Below are 16,538 nucleotides of genomic sequence, written 5' to 3' on the forward strand. Positions count from 1 at the left end.
GTGTGTGTGTGTGTGTGTGTGTGTGTGTGTGTGTGTGTGTGTGTGTGTGTGTGTGTGTGTGTGTGTGTGTGTTGGTTTTAAGTGTTTTCAGTGAATGTTATAGACACCAGGCATGAAAAGAGTGTTAACAAAGAAGTACATAGTCCTGGGCCCTGTGAGCACATACTGCATCATGTGCACGTGTGCCATCATTCAAATGTAAAACAGTCTTAAACTGGCAAGAGGCTTGACTGGCACAAAGCAGAACTGCTCCACAGTTAGAGATGAAAGGTGCACGTATCATGTCTCAAAACCAGCTAAATGTTACCAAAATGGCTGTCAATTCCTTGACTTGAGGTATTTTATAAGAACGGATGCTTGGCACCTTTTTTAAAAGAATACACATGTACGTTTACTTTGAAGTGTATCATCCTTGAGCATTTAACTTCCACTTAGTCAAAACTTGAACAAGCTATTGAACAGGATGTCTATCATCAGTCGGACGATTTTAGTCACACTGCCATGAGTGGCATGGCAACCGAACATCTTCTTGGATATATCCTTTTTCCTGCAGCTTTAAAAACAGCTGAACCCTTTAGACATATTCATGGTCTTTCATACATAGTTCAGATATGAACTGGTTAATATGGTTTTCTTTTTTGTGTGTGTGGTTCAGCTGGAAAAGTGGGCAGAGATACAAGCTTGTCTCCCTTCCTTCCTTCCTTTCTCTCAACATTTATAATTTTTCCACCTCTTCATCACCTCCTTTCACCTCTTCTTTCTCTGTCACCTCCTTTTATTCCTTCATGTCTTCTCTCTCCTCCTCCCTTCACTTCTCCTCCTCTGCCTCCTCACCCCCTCCCCCACTCCTCCCTGCTCCACCAGCCTTCATGGCCTGGGTGGCTGCTGCTGGGTCGTTATCAGTGGCATCCCTCATGCTGATGGGTGACCAACTTAAATGTACTGGCCCAGTTAGAGATTGAATCTGCTCTTAAAAATCTTCTTTTTCAGTCAGCACAAAAAAACAAATCAACGGATGAGTAAGCAGAGCGACTGTGCCACTGACCGTAATGAAAGATAGGAATAAACTAATTAAAGCTCTCTAAATCTATATTGAGGGTCTGGTCAGCACAACATGCGGGTGAGAATACCGCACGGTTTAGTGGTTTTCTTTTCAGAAAGTATGATCTGTCTATCCTTTTTATTTTCCGCTCCTGTCTCTCTGTTAGACCCTGAGCCGGTTTCTTCTGCCTCCTGGCATAACAGGGTCACATGTTGAGGGGATGTTTATCCCTTTTTCTCTTCATCAGCTGTTACTCGTTTTTTGTTTCATTTCTTCACAAACGGGGCCAGGCCTTGGACACAAAATGGAGGCTGGTTTTGAAGGTGGAGGTTGAATACAAAAGGCTAACGCCATGGAAACATGAGGCTGTAAATGCTGCCGATTTTTAAACAGATCTGCTGGAATAAGAGGATGATGAGTCCTCTGGAATGGGAGCATGAATGGCATTTAATCCCCAAGTGAAAAATGTGATTGCTGTCTGAGGGACATTTTGCCAAATCCGATTGGGTCTCATTATGGAGGGTGCAGTTCAGTGAAATGCCCCAGCAACATCCTGCTCACACAAGCGTGTAATACTCTCACTACATACTGCTAGAATAATCAAGACTCATATTTATTTAGGACATGTGTCAAAGCAAACATTTGACTGGACCCTGGTTTGGTTTTGCCAACGTTAAACTTTTACATGAGTTGCAGCTCTGGGTTCATGATTGACGGTCATAGGGAAATTCTCTCAGATGTGTTTCCTCCACAGAGGTAGAAATGGACCAATCCGACTGGCCAGGCAGGTATCTCACTTTAACGGACATTACGATCACAGAGCCACATTAATCGTGCTTTGTGGAGCTTTCTTGTAAACAAACAACAGTCATGGTAACACTGTTTCTCACTGAAACGCATTGTGTACACAGTGTCTTTGCGATTTAGCAAACATGGAGTGCATTCCCCCCACTGCATTTCTCTTTGTAAATGTGTTTTTAAAAACGCTGCATTGTTGGCCTGCTTGCACTCTTCTTTGTCTTCTTCCTTTCTTTGTTGGCACACATTTCTTTCTATGAGACCGACAATTTTTGCTCCGGGGATTAGCATGAAACCGGAGGCAGAAAGTTGTTGCATGTGCATCCTCGTGTGCATGCACGTTACAGACAGAACGGGGGCCCCATTGTGAAAAGACTTGCTGCAACTGACACTTTCATTACATAGTCATCTGCCGTTTTATATTTTGATCAGTCAATATAGTTTGGTCTATAATTGTGAAAAATGTCAATCGCAATTTCCCAGAACCCAATGTGTATGTATGTATGTATGTATGTATGGCTTGTTTCTTCCTAAATGCAGATATTTGATTCTCTTTGTCATAGAGCTGGGCAATATATCATCAATATTATATTGATAGCGTGATATGAGACTAGATATTGTCTTAGATTTTGGATATTGTAATATGACATAAGTGTTGTCTTTTCCTGGTTTTAAAGGCTGCATTACAGTAAAGTGATGTCATTTTCTGAACTTACCAGACTGTTCTAGCTGTTTAATTATTTGCCTTTGCCCACTTAGTCATCATATCCACATTACTGATGATTATTTATCAAAAATCTCATTGTGTAAATATTTTGTGAAAGGACCAATAGTCAACACTACAATATCGTTGGGTTACAGATCTTGAGGTATTTGGTCAAAAATATCGCAATATTTGATTTTTCTCTAAATCTCCCGGCCCTACTTTAACATGAAGACGTATTCCCAAATCAGAAAGCTGAAACCAGTGACTTGTTAACATTTTATTTTTACCGTTTGTCGAGCGACCAAGTGAACTAATCGTTCAGTTCTAAAACCATTGCTCCATAGTCTGACTAATACCTTTCCATAATTGTCAGTGTTGAAATGCTGTTGACTGGCGGACTGAGTTTTAGTGGCGCAGTAGTCCCTGGGCTCAATGTACCTTACATGAAAATTACCTCTGTGAGATCAGCAGAGACCTTGACTTGAGGTATCAGAATTTGTAGTAAAACGTATCGGTGCATCCGTAATCAGAGCTCAGTGGTTGATATGCCTTGCTGAAGGACACTTGACAAATGTCACAAGGAAGCCATGTTCTCTCTGCCAACCTGCAGCTCAAATATCCCTGTGACGTGGATTAAATTGTTGAGTGGAATTAAACTGGATCCAGATGTTTTTCAAACCAACAGCTTCTCATAGCTCCTCTCTGCAGCAGCTTTTTGCCTGGCAAGACCTCAGACCTCATGGCAGTCTAAAGCTGGCTGGCTTTCATTAGTTTTTTGACGCGAGCAAGCTCAAGTGGGTCAGTCCAAAAGCTGCTTTGTCCAAATCTGTTGATTTTTGAGACTAGCACTTAATTTTTATTGACCAAGTTTGAGATCAAATCCTGTTTAGACATTCGTCAATACATTAGTCCGTCCAAAATGTACCGACACACTTGGGAGGAGCAAATGTATTTGTTCCCATTTAGGGTTAGATACAACTCTTACTTTAAGTTAATCCATTTGTTGGAGACATTTGGGTCAAAATGAGCAGTTTTACACCAGTTATTTGAAAGTTTAAAACCTCTGTGATTGCTTGTTGTTCACATGTGCATCCCCACACCTTTTTACTGTGGTAAAAGAAAATGGATGCATGCTGAAACTACACCAAAGAATGGAAATGAGGCTTATAATTAGCCAACATGTTCACATTGCTTCACATGTGCCAGTGTTGGGATGCTAAGTAGAATTCTTCTTTTTTTTATTAGATTTTTTTATTTAAACCAAAACCATTAAATTTAGGTTTATTGGAGCATGCAGTCTTGTTATGTAGGGAACCACCAGAACCAAGTCTGATATTCAGTGTGGAACGTAGTCGATGCATGTTTCAGCAGTCCTCCTGCTTCTGCTGGCCTCATAATTGCCATTTACCTGACCATAACGACCACTCTCTTCATCCTCTATCATAGATGGTCGCAAATTCCCTGAGCGACTGTTTCAGTCCATATGAGAGTCGTTAGACACAATTATCAGCCTTGTGGCCCTTTTAAGTGGCCTGGCCTGTCCCTAAACTGTGGTGTGAGTGGAAATGGAGCGCTAAAGGGATGAGAGGCCGTTGGATCCTGTTGGCTGCTGGTGCGACCACTGAGTGCTGCCTGGTCATCTCTGCATCTGCATCCAGATGCAGAGATGAAAGCGGTATCAATTGTCTTATTGAACTCTCAGCAGAAAAAGGAATACTCTTATTTCCCGAACTGTGGAACTATTTTATTGCAGGTGACTGTTAAACCTCGACTTTGTTTAGATTACTGTTTGCATATTCTAGTGCAAGCTTTTTTTTAAAGTGTTGGAAGCATCAAATCAGAGTTCTAATCAGGCTTTAAATCGTGTGGGTGGGTGAGTGGGTGTGTGGAAGGACACATAAAACCGAGGCTTCATGTTGTGTCTGGCCATGATTCAGCCCTGACACCCTGTCTGTATCCTTCACCCTCCCGCCGGCAGGAAATGAGACACACAACGCCGACCTTGGTTGGTGTGAGTTTATCCCTGCAGGGTAAAGGGGAAGATCTGCTCCCTTTGCCACTCAACACACACACACACACACACACACACACACACACACACACACACACACACACACACACACACACACACACACACACACACACACACAGTCATCCAATAGGAAAAAGGAAGCGATGCAATCAGTTCATGTCTCCATGGTAATGTCTACTAGTCTAGCCGTGACATAATGATGCTTAATGTGCTTATAGAACCTTAGTTTGTTTTTGTTTTGTGTGTGTGTGTGTGTGTGTGTGTGTGTGTGTGTGTGTGTGATTCACAATCTGAGGAAAAAACGGGTAAAATACATCACACAAATAAGAAAGCAAACCTAGTTCTGCTGCTTTTAGTAAAATACAACAAATTGCTATTTCAATTAAAAACGTATTATTTCCAACTTTCTTTACATTGAACAAACTGAACTGCATTTTAAAGTGCAGTTTTCTACTGACAAATCAGCCTAACACAAAAAAAAGCCCTGAGTGTCTTTTGTGATGTGGGCATTGCGCAAGTTGATATTGCAATGCAATAAGAAACTTTGTGTGTGTGTGTTGGGAGCTGACAGTGTTGCTGCCTCACGCCGACTGCAGGGCAGTAAGCCTCTCCTCCTCAATGTCGTCTACTTTATTATAGGTTAGACTACAGCTGGTCTCCAGTGTGTCATTCTGCTCTGCTCGGGGTGTGTCTCCACATTAATACCCTCTAACTTACAGTCCAACTGTTCTTCAGTTTGACTGTAAGTTAGTTCAGTTTGTACAACACACTGAACACAGAATGGGGTTGGAATCAATTTACCAGAAGATTTGGCACATCCCCAGGCACAATACTGTATCTCGCATGTCTGACCTTGTTTTTTTTTCATTGCTTGGAGGGAGTCAGAGTATTGGAGTGGTGTGGGTTCAGTTTATCCATGCTGTATGAGCAGAGGCGTTTACAGTATTCAGTGTGTAGGCTGGCTGGCCCATCGTGTGTGCGTGCATGCATGTGTGTATCAGAACAAAAGCTGATGATCTGCATCCCCGTTTGTGCCCCAGCTGGTCGTCTCCCTGGCCAGGCCTGCTTAACAATAGGACACACAACTGCACTTGATACAATCGCATGCATTCACAGCAGGCCTCCGGTGCTGGCTCACAGTAACCAAGGCCAACAATCTGTGCCTGCCGCCATCAGGCTGGATGTGGTGGGTGGGGTGGACAGGAAGATAGAGGGGTTGTTTTTCAAGTGTGTGTTTTGCCCTGTCTTTGGGTGGATTTTGGATGTGTGGTCCTGTTTGGTGTGGTTTGCTGAGGTGTGTGTGTGTGTGTGTTTCCCGCTCCTCCATTAACCCTGTGAGCTTCCCAAAGTGATCCAGATTGACATATCTGGGCATATAACTCTTTCCTCTCTCTGGGTCATGGCTGGGCTTCTGCTGGCCTCAGGGTGACTGTTTTGTCTCTGTCAGTCTTGTATTTTGTGTGTGTCAGTGTTTTTCTGTCCTTGTGATAACTCATGAGGTGTGTGTGTGTGTGTGTGTGTGTGTGTGTGTGTTTAGTAAAAAGAGAGAAACACTACCTCCTATTTGCATTGTTCAAAATATATAAAGGTTGGTCAGTATTGACAATAGTTTAAAAAAAACACCTTGAGAGCCCTAGAAAGATTCGCCCACATACATTCAAATAAAATTTATTTTTAGAAAATGATGTATTCAAACCAGCTTGGTGTCTTTAGTTTTCTGATGTATTTTCATATAGTAAAATTTGGTTTTCCTTCCATCGCACATGTGAAAACCTTAAAAAATTAAGTGTCAGGACAATGTCTGAGTTTAACTAGTATTTAAAACTCCAGTCTTCTCCTTTATTACGCGTTCAATATTATTGTGATTTTTGATGTGACAATGACGAGGAAGCCGACTTCCAAAAACGTTCTGATAGTAGAAACAAACAAAAAAGAAGAGGAAATTACGCCTTTTTGTAAGTTAATGTTATTCTTGAGAGTTAAAAGTATTTAGACCATGGGACAAATGGATCTTTAATTGAATCCTTTACAAATGACATGATTTTGGGAGGAGTTGGGAGCTCCGTCAAGCCAGTGTGTCTCAGGTATGAATAACATTTTCTAAAAAGACTGCTTTCTTGCCAAAAGTTAGACAAAATATAGAAACCACTCATGTCTGTATGATAAATATGAAGCTACACTTAGGAACTGGTTAGTTTAGTTGAACATGAAGGCTTAAACCGGCGGAGGAAACATCTAGCCCGGGTCAGTCCAGATGTTACAAAATCTGCCTACCAGTACCTCTGAAGCTCACTAATTAACAAGCATTTGAATATTTATGGACCGCTGCACAGTGTGTTATTGTGGGTAGAGGCATCAAGCAGACGTCCTCTCCCGCCACAGTTATCACTGGGCTCTCCATTACTGTTCTAAGGGAATGTGTTGGCGGAGCAGGAAGCGGCGAACATTAGAGAAGAGTTGAGTGATGGGGCTGAAGATCCTGCAGGCCAACCCTCTTTCCTCTCCATTTTTCCTCCTCTACGCCTCCTCTAATGTGTTTCTCTAAACCCTCCTGTATGTTGCAGCTAAACCTAGATTTCAGCTTGTTTCACACCATGTGGCTCCCATTATGGTCCCGTGTATTTTCCTTCCCAATCGCTTGCGCGTGCATGCGCTGCATTCATTCGTGTGCGTCCCCACATATTTCTGCAGAAACTCAACGTGTCCACAGAGGCCAGAGTTCCTGAGTTGACTTTAGTGGGTGTTCAACAGGAGAGAAGTGATATGTATGTGTTTCTTTCTTACAGACACATTCTTTTGTGACAAACTCTTTACGTAATACTTTTCTGCAACTTGGATCTTGGTCACTTTTAACATAAAGTAAATCTTTGGCTACAGTCAGTCAAACCATGTACATCTCTACTGCTGGTAGAGATATTGTTTAATAACTTGGATTCATAAACATCCATTGTTTTTCACGGACATGATGCATGGCACTACAAACACAATTAAATAATGACTTATCAGACAGGATTGTTGTCCTCTGCATAAATGGCAATGAATGCAATTATGACCCATTGCACACAAAAACAATCAATTAAAAGTATGTACTCCATTTTTTAAATAAGTCTGTAAAAATATAATGGAATATAAATGTAGAGTGTGAAAACAAAAGGATAAAAGTCCTGCTAGCTCCAAAAACTAGGCAAACCTGTTTTAGACAACAAAAACCCCCCAAACTATTATAACCAGAAAACCTACTTCCAATTGTGACACACATGATATTTATTGACTGCGTTTTAGGGCAGATTTAAGATTTTTTCAACATGCCCACTGCAGCCAGTTGAGAGGCTGTTAGAGAACAAGACATGAGGCAAAATGAGCTGAAGTGGGGGAGGGAGTCACGCATGAAAAAGGAGACGGATGGGGAACACATGAGTGAGCTGGTTTGTTTTCTCAAACACTTCTTTCTTTCTCTCTGCACACATTTACACAGCAGTCCAACAGACAGTCCATCTCTCTCTAGCCATAGGTCCATCCACACATGACCTCATCATATACAATAGCAGGCGGGCTGTGTATGTCTTCATCCTGTAGATGACTCATGTTTGTTTATACCTCTTTGTTGCTCTTAAGTGCTACACTGGTGGATGGGATTTTAATGGGCTCTAGTTTTCTGTACACACATTTGGGTGTATGAGAACACGCACACATACACAGGACATGCATGCTAGCCTTTTAGACTATACTATCTAGAGCTCTCTTTCTCTTTGTTTTCATCACCGGTCTACAAAATGTCAAACAGTTGAAATGTCCTAGAGCTCAAGCTCTTCAGATTTCTTGTTTTTCTGTCACCAGCAGTCAGAAATCTTCAAGTATGCATTTTACCATGATACAAACCCCCAAAAAGCAGGTAGCGGAGAACTTTGGACACTTTTTGTGGCCAGGCAGTGGCAGCCGGTCGGTCCACAACTGACCACTGTTGAATAGATTGCCATGAAATCTTGACTGACGTTAGCATTTAACGCAAAGCACTGCTGTGAGTACAAGACTTCTTCCCGCATAATAAATGACCTAAGCAATTAGTTTATTGAAATAGTTTGGGCTAAATTTTCTGTTGGGTTAACTGTTTCCGCTCTAGCTGTTTTCATTCATGTTAGATCCCACTGAAGCGAAGATTTTTTTTTTTTTTTTTATACCGGTGTTTAGTGACTGTCAACCATGAAGACTAACTAACTAACCCTTTGAACTGTGGTGGGGTCTGTCTGGACTGTGACAGATGTGTGTGCGCAGCTGTGTGAAATCCTTTACTAATCCAAGACTGTATGATGTTGCTCATTTAGTCCTCTGATCCGTGTGTGTGTGTCCCTCTGATCCTTGTAGTGTGTGTGTGTGTGTCTGTGTGTGTGTGTGTGTGTGTGTGTGTGTGTGTTCATCCTTTGCGGCTATTTGCAGCCCTCACATGTGTGTTGAGCGGATGTCTGACTCACTGACCTGTATTTTGGCTAAAACATACTCAACTGTCTGACCCCGCCCAGGTATGGACTTGTCAGCCAATCAGGACGAGGAGGGCGACCAGGAAGTGTTCCAGGTGGAGATTTGTCGCGAAAACCGGAAGTGCGCTTTCCGAACCGCCGCTGGGAAATACTGGACTCTGACTGCTAACGGCGGCCTGCAGTGTACCGCCTCCACCAAGTACGCATCACACACATCACCGTCATGTCTCTTCTTCTCGACTGAGATACAGCTGTGTGTGTGTGTGTCTGGGGGGGGGGGGATTGAAGAGTGGGTGACCTCATGGCTGTGGCATGTTTTGAGAGATTAAGTGCCCAACCTCGACCTGTAGAGTGATTTTCTTTAATGTGCTGGGGTTCAGCCTAGCCAGAGTGCTGGCTGTTAACCCCTGACCTTTGACCTTGTGCTCCTGGATGATTTCCATGAGGCCCCCCAAAAAAATCTGTTTTTACAGATCAGATGTGCAGTCATGAAGCAGATATCCATGTACAGAAGTGAAACAGAGCACAACAAAAACAAGATCCAGTATGAGATGGGTCAGAGAAGCATGTCTACACCTAAATCAAAAATACAGATTTTTCCTCTTACCTGTGGCGCTATTCATCAATCTATATTGATTTAGTGTTGGAGATACCTGCCGTCAAGATGTCTGCCTTCTCTGCAGTATACACTTGGTTTGTGGTGCACAAAGTGCCAAACAAAATGCATATAAAAAAAAAAAAACTCAACAGCAATGTCTCTTTCCAGCAATCATGACCCGGTTACTCAAGATGTTCCACAGACATGGTAGTTTGGTAGGAAAAAAACATAGTTCCCACATTAAACTGCTAACAACCAGGGGAAATATGAATCACTTTTGATTTTGGGGTGAACAGCAGAGACAGTCATTGATGCATTGCAGAGGCTCTGCATGGAAGTCCACCAAATCGCCCCCCCTCCATCACATTCTTGGCATTTGATTTCTCCTCACAGTTGGACCACAAAAATCTTTTCTTCCACAAAGACTTCTTTCAGTGCTTTGAGGAAACATTTTGGAGAGTGTTTTAGAGCTTCAATAATAAAAGATTAATCTAGATATAGAGTTACTCTTAGTCTATCTCTAAAGTGAACCAAGACAACTTCTGTAATGATTTGACTCTCAGCTGTACGAGAAAATAAAACCCTTCTGTTCCAAATCAGATTAACTAAGAACTTTGATTAATGTAACGACTAAAGTTGAAGCTTATCCCTCTTCCTTCAGTCGAACTATTCAATTACCCAACAATTAAAGTGCTCATATGCTTTTTATATAGGTTTACAAAGTAAAAAAAAAACCAAAGTAACCAACAGTCTCCAACAGTAAACACTGTTAAAACTGCTCCAAACAGCTCTGTTGTAGTCCAGCTTCTACTTCTGTGACAAACCTGCGTCACTGTGGAACACGAGTTATAATGCTCGCCCAGCTGCTAGCATGGCGCTCCCCCATGCTCTGTTTCTGACTGGCTAGTAGTCCTTACCTAGCTGCTGTGCATGTGACTCCCAACAAAGGTGATTTTCTTTTTTTATTAAACCATGTAAACCTATTCTGATTTAACCTCTAAATACAAGTATGCACCTGAAAATGAGCATAATAGGAGCCCTGTAAGTTCAGCTCTCTGAGCAACAGAAGAGTTAATGTGACTGTGTGTTTACACCTGACACTCCGTGAGTTGCTGCCCCGTAAATGTAATTATCCTTCTTATCTCTCATGCCTTTACTTTCACTCTTTCTGTCTGCAGGTCAGCTAATTGCTACTTTGACATTGAGTGGCGTGGGAAGAGGCTGACTCTCCGGGCTGCCAATGGGAAATACGTCGCCGCCAAGAAAAACGGCCAGCTAGCAGCCACCATCGACTCTGCCGGTCGGTGAGATTTGTTGATTCAGCTGTTCAGACAATGACACGTAGCTAACTGATTTACTTTTCAGCTGTGATGGGGGGGGGGATGGGGGAAGTCTTGGCTCGATGTTCCACTAGATTCCAGTGGTTCTGTTTTGCAACAGCAGAATGTAACCGTTAACTCTTTGGGGATTTAGCTTTGTTGCAATCTTTTTCTAAGTTCCATGTTTGTGCTGCGTTTCTTTTTAAATTAATTGCCTTGATTGGAAGCATCCTGAGAAAACTCTTTATGCAGAGTCACAGGAGCTTGCACTATGACATAAAACAGTGGTGGAAAGTCACTTTTACGTACTTGAGGTACTACATCTCGACCAGTTACAACAGTAGAATGCACCCACATTCTGTATTGCTGCATCAATGTATAATATAAATTATATATCTGTTACAGGGGACATTTAAGTGCAGTAAAAGTTCTATTATATACTTGTATAGTATATTTAGCTGATAATACATCTTTTACATAAGGATAAGGATCTGATAAGGGGGCACATAACCCCACATAAAACCACAAATTGTTGCTTTAACACTTTGGTTTTTGTACAGATTAAGACAGCGAGATAGAACGTGTTCATGAATGAGCTTTAGAGATGCTGGTAGGTGGATTTTGTAACTTTTTGGACAGAGCCAGGCTAGCTAGTTTCCTCTGTTTCCACTTTTTGGGCTAAGCTAACCAGGTGCTGGCTGAAGCTGTACATTTAATGGGCAGATTTGAGAGTGGTATTTATCTTCTCGGCAAGACAGCAAATAAACATATTTCACAAAAATGACAAACTAGTCCTTTAACACCCACTCACACAGATGTTACAAACGGCTAATGTCAAGACTTTGCACAAAGTTTGGCCATCAGAGCAACTGCTGTTCTTGCTGCGAGACGCATGTCAGCAAGCAGATCAGAAGATACTCCCATAATAAAGATACTCTCATAATAAAGATACTCTCATAATAAAGATACTCTCATAATAAAGATACTCCCATTATAAAGATACTCCCATAACAAACATAATCCCATTATAAAGATACTCCCATTATAAAGATACTCCCATAACAAACATAATCCCATTATAAAGATACTCCCATAATAAACATACTCCCATTATAAAGATACTCCCATTATAAAGATACTCCCATAATAAACATAATCCCATTATAAAGATACTCCCATTATAAAGATACTCTCATCATAAACATAATCCCATATAAAGATAATCCCATTATAAAGTGGGTCCTGACATTACTGCATCAAAGCTGAAGCTTTCATTTTTCTGCTGCAGTTTGTGATGAGAGAACTTCCACACCTTTTTTTTAGGGCATATTTGAAGCAGAGTTGCTTTGCATACATTTTATATGAGATGTATGAAAACCTCTGCACTTTAAAGGTCCCATGGCATGAAAATGTTACTTTGAGGTTTTTTAACATTAATATGCAATCCCCCAACCGATCTGGAATCTTGCTCCTTATGAGGTCATAAGGGGCTAGGTTACCTTACCTTTCCCAGCCAGAGAATTTGGCCCACCCATGAGAGGGGGAAAGAACTACACGGTGCCAGATCCCCCTGGCCCTTTTCAAAAGCCACGTCTGGCCAATGTATTTGAAACACAAGAAAATTGATCGATCATGGCTTTCAAACGAGCAAAGTGGCAGTTGTTCAAGGCCACACCCCCACCCTCCTCCTCCTCAAAAGCAACAGGCTCAGAAATGGCACATACTAAGGAAAGCTCATTATGGGACTGGCTCCAGTGGCTGTAGACTTCCGATATGGTATTAGGGGACCCCTAAGGTCTATATAAAATCCTCTAAAGAGCACCATGTCATGGGGACTTTAAGCTAAAACAGTAAGCTGCAATATTATGCACAAGTTAGTGCTTTGAATGTAATGTGGCTTGTGGTATTTTGAAAGTGTTTAATTGAATTTCAATCAATAATGAAAGCCTTTAGCAAACTAAACGCTTTTGAGGTTGTGTCTTTACAGAAGGTTTAACACTGACGCTCCGGTAAACGTGCCGGCCCTTCGTCTGTCCCCAGGTGAGTCCGAGGAGTTTCTCATGAAGCTGATTAACCGCCCGATCATCGTGCTGCGTGGGGAGCACGGCTTCATCGGCTGCAGGAAGGTGACGGGTACGCTGGACTCCAACCGCTCCACCTATGACTACTTCACCTTGGAGTTCAGAGACGGAGCCTATAGCCTGCAAGGTCAGTTTAAGTGTATTTTGCAGGCGGCAGATAGACGCTCAGGGCCTTGCTGAAGGACGTGTTGACTACTGTTGGCTGGAAACTTGTGCGCCAGCATTACAGCCGGCAGGAAGCTATTGCTTGTCAGCGTGTGGAGGAACCTCCGGCGGCCGTACAAGGGATTCAATCATTTACTCCCATTAGGGACGTACTTTTGTGCCAAAAAGAGGGATTTGATTTGGATAATTTCCCCGCCCTTCACATTATGTAACAAAGCAATTTTAAGCCGAATCTTTTGTTCCCTTTTTTTTTTTTCACGCCCTTCCCCCCTTCACATCGTGTTGCTCTCTTGCTTTTCACCGTCTCATATCCATCTTCTCTCCTCCTGCAGACTCCACGGGGAAATACTGGATGGTGGGTAACGAGCAGTCGGTGGTGAGCAGCAGCGACACGCCCGTCGACTTCCTCTTCGAGTTCTGCGACTACAACAAGCTTGCCGTCCGTCACGCCGCCGACGGCAAGTATCTCCGCGGCGACCACGCCGGCGTGCTGAAGGCCAACGCCGACGACCTGGAGAGCGCCACACTCTGGGAGTACTGAGGGAAGAGGGGATGCGGTTGCCCACTGCTGCGATGCTGATGAATGAAGCGTGGCGACCAGCACCACCCGTCCCTTGCGTCTACCTATCCCCTCCCCCGCTCCCCCTCGCTCCCGGTCCTCATATTATACCTGACTTTACATGTTGATGAACTGCACACAGAGAACAGGAGGGATGGAAGAAGAAAGGAAGGAGACACTCCTTTTCTCTCCTGCCTCCCTTCCCTTCACGCTTCCCTTCCCAGCTCTGCAGCGCCAACCTTTATCTTTATCTGTTGCCATAGTTACGGTGGGGCTGTGCACTTTTTCTGCTCCGATCTGGTTTGCTGCTAGACCTGTCACTCACTCCTTCCTCCTCGCCTTACGATTTACGCCGTCCCCCTCCCAGAGCAGAGCCACGTTTCAAAGAGCCCCCTCCTTTCTGAGGTAACCCCCCCACCCCCCCCACCCCCCCCCCATCTCGCTACTCGTCTCTATTGTCTGTGTGAGCAGCACATGAAGGCAGTATTTATGGTATCCGACCTGGTCTGTTAGATCTGTTTCTACCTGATCTAATCTCGCAAAACAGATCCACCATCACCGGCTAGAAGCTACATCAGCTGCTTCCTGTTAGCTGGATACACAAGACGGAGACGGCGGGTCTGTTTTTGTCCGGTTGCATCACGTAGAAACTGACTTTCTTGCCTCGACCAGACCAGGCCTGGGAAGCTTGTTTTCACGAGCAGGGCCTGATGCCTCTGTGTGATGTAATGACTATGTGATATAACTGGAAGGGGATCTGATGATGATGATGATGATGATAAATATATCAAAGATGGTGTAACTGATGGGTTTAACCCCCACCCCCCACCCCTTATTCATCTCAACTGTAAAATATTGAAATGTAAACTAGTTTCCTGTGTTGTCCTCTAGCTGTGTTCTCATTGGTTTGCCGGGGATTTTTCACACGCTAAACCTAGTGTCCCGAGAACGGTATGAAGAAATAGAAATGGTGCGGCCACATACTGTATGTTTACTGCACTCACCTGTACTTACTGGAAGGAAAAAGGCACTCCCTGATACAGTTGGATTTCTTTTTCTATGTCCAAGGCACAGACATTATCATCATAGCGTCTGGGTGAAAGGATTTATAGACCCTCTTTTGAAAGCTGCTTTTAGAATCTTTCAACTAAACCTAGACCTCAGTCTTTATCTAGACCAAACCTTTGATACTGGATTAACGGATCATCTCACACACAACTGTCCAAACTGGAACCTGGTGCTACTAACCCACGACATGTTACAGTCCTGTCGAGCATCTCACACACTGTCTGGACCAACAGATGGCGATTACATGCTGCGTTCCTGCCCCTGCACTTGAGAGCTTTGCCATATAACCGAAGGGGGCTGAAAGAGTGCCCTTAATAACCTAAATCTGGTTCTTATTTAGTTTTCATTTCTGCCTGAGCTTTGAGAAGTATCATGGCAGCCTTTACAATGAGTTTGTTTTTGTTGGATTTTTCTGTCCCTGACTTGAAAGTAAAGTTCCAGTAGGGATACGTTTGGGGAGGGGGAGAAAGAGAAAAGAATCATACTTTAAATTTGTCGTTTTTTTTAATGAAATGTCTGTTATGCAGTCGTATAGCACAGTGCGCTAAGCGGTCCCGCCCTCGCTGACTCTACACCCTTCAGCTTTCTACATAACACAATGAGCATTGGCTTCTGTCTACTGATTTTTACAATACAGCAAAGATTATCTTGGCTCTGGGAATTATTGGGCTCTTCATCCATCATCAGCAAGCATTCCTCTGATGTGAAAATCAGTCTAGAAAAACCAATCATTGTAGCTCCATGAAATGATACATGATTGTAGCCAACTCCTCAACAATTTTTTCTCTCGAGCGTTTTTGCATGACGGGTTGGGAATATCAAGTGAATAAAAGGAGCGGTTGTCCTTTGAGAAGCCTGCGTCTCCAAGGTAACCAAGACCAAGGCTTAGGCAAACGGATGTGGAAGGGTAAACATGTGGTAATGACTGTGCCTTACTCTTGAGTTTTTGGGCAGTAGGAAAAAAAAAAGATTAAAAAAAAAAGAAGAAAGAAATCCACATCTTTGCTTTGTATAACTGGAACTTCTTTTTGTATTATTATTTTGTATAATTCTTTTGATATTGTGGATTAACCTCTCTCTCGTGCCATTGGTTCACCTGAAATCCAACGACCAATAAAACTGGGATTTGGAACGCTACACGTCTCTTTCATTGTTTGTTTTTGTGCTTTATTGATTGATCATCTTATTAAAGTATCAGTCTTTGTATTTAGTTAAAAAAAAAAAGGTGTCCACACACAATGGTTATTTTCGTTTGTTTGAAGTAATTCAATAGCTCTAGCCAATTAAATGTATTAGCTAAAAAAATATTAAAAAAAAATATTTTTTTAAACCATACTCTTATAACGAGAACTCTTTAACAAGGTCTTAAATTTGTGTTTGATGGCTATATAAACAATTTTGCACAAAAAATCCAGCTAAAGCTACGTGCAGGCATAAGACATTAAATTAAAGAAAGTCATCGCTCTTGTATTGCAGTGTAGAGCATCGATACGAAACATTGGGTTTTTGTCTGGGGAACCAGGTCGGCCTACAAAAAATATATCATCCCTGCAAAGATCTGTTTGTCACCCTTTTGATCGAAGTTTTATTTTTCTGGGAAAGGGAAAGAAACCTCTATTCAAAATCTTTACACACCGCCCCGATGCGGAGACAGGTGAAGCCGTGCCTACGGTTCCTAATGCTGAAATGCACAAT

The 16,538-nt window shown here is 42.6% G+C and overlaps 1 protein-coding gene across 1 annotated transcript in view; it reads left to right on the forward strand.

Moving 5' to 3' along the window:
* Positions 1-15,980, forward strand: part of fscn1a (fascin actin-bundling protein 1a) — a 17,355-nt gene extending 1,375 nt beyond the window's left edge. The window contains exons 2-5 of the mRNA XM_034893775.1: positions 9,096-9,252; positions 10,830-10,951; positions 13,011-13,178; positions 13,549-15,980. Of these exons, the coding sequence (XP_034749666.1) occupies positions 9,096-9,252; positions 10,830-10,951; positions 13,011-13,178; positions 13,549-13,757 (656 nt within the window). The 3' untranslated portion in view covers positions 13,758-15,980. The remainder of the gene's footprint in view (positions 1-9,095; positions 9,253-10,829; positions 10,952-13,010; positions 13,179-13,548) is intronic.
* Positions 15,981-16,538: the final 558 nt, after the last annotated feature.

The sequence above is a fragment of the Etheostoma cragini genome, chromosome 15 (assembly GCF_013103735.1).
Source record: "Etheostoma cragini isolate CJK2018 chromosome 15, CSU_Ecrag_1.0, whole genome shotgun sequence".
Classification (NCBI taxonomy): Eukaryota; Metazoa; Chordata; class Actinopteri; order Perciformes; family Percidae; genus Etheostoma; species Etheostoma cragini.